General features: G+C 52.5%; 1 protein-coding gene across 1 annotated transcript; it reads right to left on the reverse strand.

Moving 5' to 3' along the window:
* Nucleotides 1–503: 503 nt before the first annotated feature.
* Atp6v0e2 (ATPase H+ transporting V0 subunit e2) lies at nt 504–6,692 on the reverse strand. Its single transcript, XM_076859601.2, has 4 exons — nt 6,297–6,692; nt 4,668–4,715; nt 2,704–2,819; nt 504–2,258 (listed from the first exon to the last, which is right to left on the reverse strand). The coding sequence occupies exons 1-3, from the start codon at nt 6,518–6,520 to the stop codon at nt 2,726–2,728; spliced, it is 366 nt and encodes a 121-aa protein (XP_076715716.2). The 5' UTR covers nt 6,521–6,692; the 3' UTR covers nt 504–2,258; nt 2,704–2,725.
* Between the last annotated feature and the right edge of the window lie 524 nt (nt 6,693–7,216).

Below are 7,216 nucleotides of genomic sequence, written 5' to 3' on the forward strand. Positions count from 1 at the left end.
GGCTCCGCCTCATGTCACCCCAGTTCCTCCTACTCCCTCAGGACTTCTTTCAGCACCTCCCCAAAGCTATGAGCCCTGGTGGGGAAGTACAGTCCTCTCTGTTCCTCACCCGTGCAGAAAGCTGGGCAGGTGATTCCAGTCCTTGGATACTTAGGGATGAAGCAGGTCACACTGCACAAACACTGGGGATCTGCTTTATTTCACAGCTCTGGTCGGGTCCTCTGGGCCACAGGGGAGTAGTGAGCCAAGTTCCACTCCACCCCCGGCCTGTGAGCAGGGGCCCACTTTCCTCCAGGTGTCAGAAATGTGGTTCTCAGTGTCCATGTTCCAAAAAGTGCAGTTCCAAAGGCAGCAGTAGCTAGGCCCCTTTACATTTCCCCAGATACACCCGCCAAAGAAAGGGAAATCAGGTGGGCAGGACGTGGCAGCCGGCAAACTTGGCAGAGGCTGGGGTTGAGCCACCAAACAGTAATCTTACATCACAACTCTTTATTAGACAAGAATCAGGTTTTCAATACAAGTCATGCTTACCATGCTCCGTTTCACAGGGAGGCTGTAGGGGTTGGGGGAGGAAGGGATTTTGAGGGGTTGTACATGGGAGGCCCCAACTTGAATGATTGGCAAACCCAGCACCAGGGACTCATATTCTCCTGCCACTACAAAAGAAGAAATGCCAAATAAATAGTCAATAAATAAGTGAGGCCGGCCAGGTATGGTGGTGTATACCTGTGGCTCAGGAGGCTGAGGTCAACCTCAGCAACTTAGCAAGGCCCTAAGCAATTTAATGAGATCCTGTCTCAAAATGATAAATAGGGTCGGTGATGTGGCTCAGTGGTTAAGTGCTCCTGGGGTTTAACCTCCAGTACGAAGAACAAAAACGACAAAAAATAAAACAAAACAAAAAGCCCAGGCAAGGTGAGTGAGCTTTGTCCTGACTAGCTCTGGAAGTTTGGGCAGAGTGTGATGTCCCCATGCTCTCTCCTGAGGAGTGAGGGCTCTGGCGGGAGGGTCCCCAGGTCCCTCCTGGTCTGACCCATATTATCTGCATGTCTGTCTCTCCCTGTCCCCAGTACAGAGCCCGGAGCACTTGGCGGGCAGAGGCTGGCAAGAGTCAGGGGAGGCCCAGTACCCACACTGCTGTAACAAGGACAGACTCTTCACTTTTGCCTGCAGACTTCCCAGGGATAGCTAAAAACAGGATTAAAGACTTGGAGTCTCTGACTCCATTTTTCTCCAGTCCCCTCTGCTCAGAGTGACCCTGGATTCCAGGAACAACAGGTCTGATGGATAAACATCTCGTGCTCAGTCCAAGATGCCTCGCAAGCAACAGCAACCTCCTATCAAGGTCACCAGCTTTGGTAGCTCTGCAAAGCCTCCGACTATGCAAACCCCCAATCCTCGTTTTCTACGCAACCTCAAAGTCATCGTCAGCTCTTAGGTACAGGGCTAAGGACCTGTGTCCCTCTTCTTTCTGGTGTAGCCGCCCACTCCTGCTTGTGGCCATGACCTTTGCTGTTGGGTTCTGGGGTCCCCAGTGGGGCCTTCACTTGTCTCTCTTCGTTCCAACTCTAGGTCACTTGGACGCTGCAGTGGAGCCTGGGGAGGCCCCAGTAGGGCAAGAAGGCAGAGTAGAACACTCTGAGGAGACAGAGCCTCCTGAGAAAGCCATCAAGTGACTTCACAGCCACAAAGGATCCTGACCATATGGGTGTCAAATTTGACCCAAAGTATGATTCCAAAAATTTCACATCTTGATGTGTCAGAAAATTAAAGAATGATTCTGAATTGCCCACCAGAGCTGGAAAAGGCCGTGGCCTAACCCAACAGGGACCTCCACTTCCCAGCAGGCAGGGACACAGCTGATAACCCAGCCCGACCTCACCCCAGGCTCCAGTCTCCAGGTCTGGATGCCCCTCCCTCTCAGGGATGCCACCATCCCCCGCCTGGATGGAGTCCTGGCTTTAGCCCCACTCGTAAGGGACAGATCCCACTAGTACCAGCTTCTCAGCTGGGATCCACTCGGGAGGGGGAGAAAACCCCAGGGCAGTGGGAGTTTCAGGGCAGGATGCCCCTGCTCAGCCTTCCCAGGCCCCAACAGGCTGGGAAGATGGGGCATAATAGACCTGGAGGGCCTGGGAGGTATGGGCCCAAGGTGCTGGCAGGAGGGAGTGCAGAGGGACCAGGACAGTTGTCGGGGAGGATAGGGTTGAATTGTCTCCAGGGACATCCAGTCAGGGTCATCCAGAGAGCTGGGGCACCTGAAATGCAATATCACATTAAGGGTCACTGTGGAGACCTTACTTGCTGTAGAGACCCTACCCCCCACTCCCTGGAGAGCATCCTCAGCCCTGTTCTTGTCCTGTCCCTCTGTCCAGGAGGCTGTCTCATTATTCCTGGGACCTAGCCTCACCTCGCTTGGACAGATTCCATCTCACCCGCCACCTCCCATGACCTGGTTGCCCCACACCCGAGGCTGTGTGTGGAGAGGCTGCAGGGTACATGCCTCCTTAGGAAACACCATAGGGCATGGAGTAGGGGCCAGTCTTCAGCTCCCTTGGGTGCTGGCACTCTGTGACAGGGAGCTGGCACTCAGCCTTTGTGTTTTGCTGAAAAAATGAATGCCTGAACCCAAAGGAGAACTCTTCCACGACCTGCCTTCCCTGCCTCCCCACCTGCAGGGCCCCCACACCCACACCCTGGTACCTGGGGCCAGGAAGGTGGTCCATCACTCCCACAGGAAGCGCACATACCAGATGGTCTCATTCTTCAGCTGGGGCCCAAACAGGGGGTTCAGCTGAGCCAGGATGGCGATGAGCCAGCTGCAGGGGACAGCAGAGTGGGGGATGGGCTCAGAAGGGATTTGCCCTGCACACCTAGGGAGGTCTTGGCCATTCTTTTCTTTTCTCCTAGAGAGCAAGTCGCCAACACAGTAGGTGGCACAGCTTGTACATGCGCCCAGGGTCCCAGGGAGCTACCCACACTGCAGCAGGCAAGGGGCACTGGTCTGGGGTTTGTGGGTTTTGATTTGGTGTTTGATTTGATTTTTTGTAGATTTGTAAGGTCCCTGAATTAGGGCTGGAACAGGGATCTGGGAAACAGTGAGGCAACCTCAGGGGTCTCTGGGAGCCACTCCCATGGGGGTCCACAAATATCTCTGGTTTGGACTCCCCAGTCCAATACACAGGGGTGGGGGGTGCAGGAGAGCAGTGCCAGCCTGGAGGGGCGGTATGCCAGAATGGCCTTTTTTCTTTGTGATGCTGGGGACAGAACCCAGGGCACACATGCTGGGCAAAGGCTGTACCACTGAGCTACACCCACAGCCCAGAATCACACCTTTCTGGAATAAGAGGGAGGAACTATCCCAGGACAGGAGAAACTGTGGGGCAGACAGCCTCGTGCCTGCCCACTGCTGAGCCACTTCTATCCTTCAGGCCAGGGACATGAAGGCATCCCAACAGCAGCTGTGCATCTGGGTGGTGTCTGGCCCTGTCCCTTAGGGCAAAAGTCCCCGTTTTGTTTGTCCATAGTAGAGGCCTCAGAAAATTTTGAGAGTGCCTGGCTCAGAGCCCCTATCAATGGTGCTCTGCCTGTTTCTGCACCTCGGAGTCCCCTACAGCAGCCTTGGGAGCACCCAGTGCCGGGAAGCCATCAGGAATCTTACTTGCTTTATATCAGCATCATCAGACTTTATGTCTTGTAAATATAATTTCTAGGTGTGGAATTTTCTTAAAATGTCTCTGTGAAACTAATCTGTGGCCTGTTTTCCTATACGCTGATTCGGTATTAAATAATTATCCCATATCTTGTGTGTATCCCATTTCCCCAAATTTCTGGCCATCATCCTTTATGTTCTGGTTTCTGATCCATCAAATTTAGCCCCTCTGAGGTCCTCCCTGGGGCAAATGAAGACATTCTGCCAAACTCTGAAGGACCAACAAACAACATTAGAGAAAGGAACTTATAGATGATTTTTCCAGGGAAAGTGCTAAAAGAAAAACAAAACACAGAAACAAATAAAAAGCAACCTGTGCCCAGGTACTTGCATCCTTAGGTTTTCTGAACCTCCTGGGTACTTGTCCCAAGTATGAAGAGTTGTTCTTGCTTACTGCTTCTAACCAGCTGCACTCCAGTGCCTGGGGCCACTCATTAAAAAATACAGATTCCTGGGCTGGGGTTGTGGCTCCGAGGTAGAGTGCTTGCCTAGCATGCATGAGGCACTGGGTTAGATCCCCAGCACCACATAAAAATAAAGATATTGTGTCCACCTAAAACTAAAAAATAAATACTTAAAAAAAAAAAAATACAGATTCCCAAGAGCAAACTGGAGACCTGTCTGTGATGCTGGATCCAGGGTGGAACGTGAAAGCTGTGTTTGAAGGATCCATTTGGGTGACCAGCCAGGTCCAGATACCACTGAGCTGGTCCAACCCCATTCGTTCCACAAGTGGGAAAACTTGGCTTATGGGTGCTACAAAATTCATGCAGAGCCAGCACCAGAGCTGGAGTCCATGACTCCCCTTATGCCCTCATCTGATCTCATGACCCCTGCACATAGCCTTCACTCCTGTGTTACAGATTCAGCCATTCAACCAGGGTTCACTTCCAGGCAGAGAAAAGAGCAGGCCAGGGCACAGCAGGAGGACAAAGCCGAGGAGGGCAGTACTTACAAGAGGTAACAACACACAGCGGTGGCCATCAGCATGGTGATGATCACTCTGCAACAGAAGAGGACACCGGTCAGAAGGGTGAAATCAGCACTTCCAGAAGGCCTGGCTGGGCCAGAGAAAGAGCTCCTGGTGTCAGCTCTGTTCCCAATGGCCTTTCTGATGCCACAGGAACACAGAAGGCTGAGTCCTATCAGGGTAAAGATGTAATGAAAAATTCAAATGTCATGGGAAGGCTAACCTTGCCCACATCCAAGCCATGTTACCAACACTTGCCTTCATCTCCCTTTTCCATCACCTAAGATTTCTCCATCTTAATGCAAACATGTTGAGAACAGTCACTGCCCAGAGCTGCACATTGTGAAGTGGCCTCTGGGATGCAAAATTCACTGGACAGGGAAAAAAATGTAATAGAGCAGAAATCAGAGCAAGAGGCAAGGAGACCTTGAGACATTTTTGAGGCTGAACTGTTATAAAGTACAGGGACTAGCAACATTGTATCTAATCAAAACTGAAGACAAAAGCTTAAAATGCAGCAGGAGAGATGTCAGTTGACTCAAAAAAGAACCACCAAATTTGGCAGAAAGAATGACACTAAAATGGTTTACAAAGTGAAGTGGAGGGACCCTGCAGCCCTTCGGATTTTTTTTTTTGTATCAGAAATTGAACCCAGGGACACTTTCTCAACTGAGCCACACCCCCACTTTTTAAAATATTTTATTTAGAGACAGGGTCTCCTTGAGTAATTTAGGGCCTCGCTAAATTGATGAAATTGGCTTTGAACCCACGACACTCCCTCAGCCTCCAGAGCTGCTGAGATTACAGGTGTGCGCCATCACGCCTGGCTGACATGGCAGATTTTTAAGAACAATGGCAACACTCATTTATCCAAGCAGCCTCCAGCCTTTTAGCTTAGGCTAAAACTAATCCAAAGCTGGGCCTTCGACCTCAGATCTAAAGCACTTCCAATTGGTGCTGGAGAAATTAGTACTTGATCCCTTATTTCGATATTACCTAGCAATTTGGGCCAGCCAGTCCTGGTTGGCACTGGGTGGGTAGTGCTGATCAGACAACGGATTTGTGAGGACAATATGAAGCAGCAAATGATGAATGGCGCAGAAATATGCTAAGGAACCTTCTAAAATTAATACCAGCTACAATTATCCAGTATACAAAATGTGCCATACACTGCTGTTTTAAGTGCATTATTTCAGGTATTAGCAGGCTTATGAGAGAGGGATCATCATCATCATCCCCATTTTACTATGAAAAAAACCGAGGCCTGACATTTGTTCAAGGTCCCAGAGATGGTGAGAAGCTCAGAAATTGCATCATAGTCCATCCGCTAGTCAGGAGGGGACGACAGCAACTCGCTTGCTCTTCACCTCAGTATCTACCCCTTCTCCCCGGCCTCCTGCCTGTTCCTGAGCTGAATGCAGCCCGAGTGCGGAGACCTGGAGGAGGCGTCACAGAGGGGTGCCCCGGCTGTGGGCGCTGGATTGCAGCAGGGAAGCAAAAAACAAAAAGAAAAGAAAAAAAAAAAAAAAAAAGTCGCCCCGGGGTGGAGGGGCGAGCCGAGGCTTGGAAGAGGGGAGGGGGCGTAGACAGCCAAGCCTTGAGCGCCTTCCTTACCCGCGGTTGGGTCCCTTCGGCACGAACCAGGGTCCGGCGAGGCCGATGAGACCCCAGAATGTGGTGAAGATGATGATTGGGAGGGCAAAGGAGTGCGTCGTCATAGTGGGCGCGGGATGCCCAGGCTGAGATGCTGGCCGGAGAGACGAGACAGACGCTGCGCTGGTCCGGACAGCGGGTAGCAGGCAGCTGACTGCAGGCAGCGGGCAGCGGGCAGTGAGCATGCGCAGAGGGACCCAAGGGGGGTCTAGGCTCTCATCTGGGCACGATTCGCGCACGCGCCATCTCGGGGTCGGGCCTGGTGGGTACGCAGCCTTTACACTGTCACTCAGCGGCAGAGGGCGGTCCTTCCGAGGACCCCGTTTGTTAATTGGCTGAACGGTCCCGGGACTAAAGAAACGCCCCCCTCTAGGTGTACTGGGGACCCAGGCTCCTTTTTTGTTCCCAAAGACCCCTGGCGCCGAGGGTCATCCTAGAGGTCTTCCCTGCTTTGTACCCCGATCTTGCGCTGCAGCCAACGATCTCCCCGGGGCGGCGGACTGGGATGTGGACCGGGGTCCTGGAAGCCGCAGTAGATGAGAGCGGCTGAGCTGAGCCCAGTTAGCGGGCGGCAGGATCTCAGCCTGTGCTCTGACCCTCAGTGGCGGGCGGCGAATGCGGAGGGGCCAGGTGGGCGCGAGGGCTGACTCCGGGCAGCCCACACTCATCGGGTTTCGGCGCCCTCTCCTGGCTTCAGTCTAGGAAACCCAGCAGCGGCTTTGTGTTTAGGTTCCCGACTCCGCGCACAGCTACTGTCCGCTCAAATATAGAGTGGGGATGGCAATTCTTATGAAGTTGCTGGGGGACAAAGTAAAGTGAGCATGGGGAGAGCACCTAGCATAGTAGGGCGCTCTTACTGTGAGTCTGATTTTGCCCCTGGG

The sequence above is a fragment of the Callospermophilus lateralis genome, chromosome 1 (genome assembly GCF_048772815.1).
Source record: "Callospermophilus lateralis isolate mCalLat2 chromosome 1, mCalLat2.hap1, whole genome shotgun sequence".
Taxonomy (NCBI): Eukaryota; Metazoa; Chordata; class Mammalia; order Rodentia; family Sciuridae; genus Callospermophilus; species Callospermophilus lateralis.

What these genes read in the sequence shown, in the direction of transcription:
- Atp6v0e2 (XM_076859601.2), bottom strand. Translation starts at nt 6,520, where the DNA reads ATGCTCACTGCCCGCTGCCCGCTGCCTGCAGTCAGCTGCCTGCTACCC. An exon ending in CCGAAGGGACCCAACCGCGG is followed by an intron (nt 4,716 to 6,296) that starts GTAAGGAAGGCG and finishes CTTCTGTTGCAG; the next exon opens with AGTGATCATCACCATGCTGA. An exon ending in GCTGTGTGTTGTTACCTCTT is followed by an intron (nt 2,820 to 4,667) that starts GTAAGTACTGCC and finishes TGTCCCCTGCAG; the next exon opens with CTGGCTCATCGCCATCCTGG.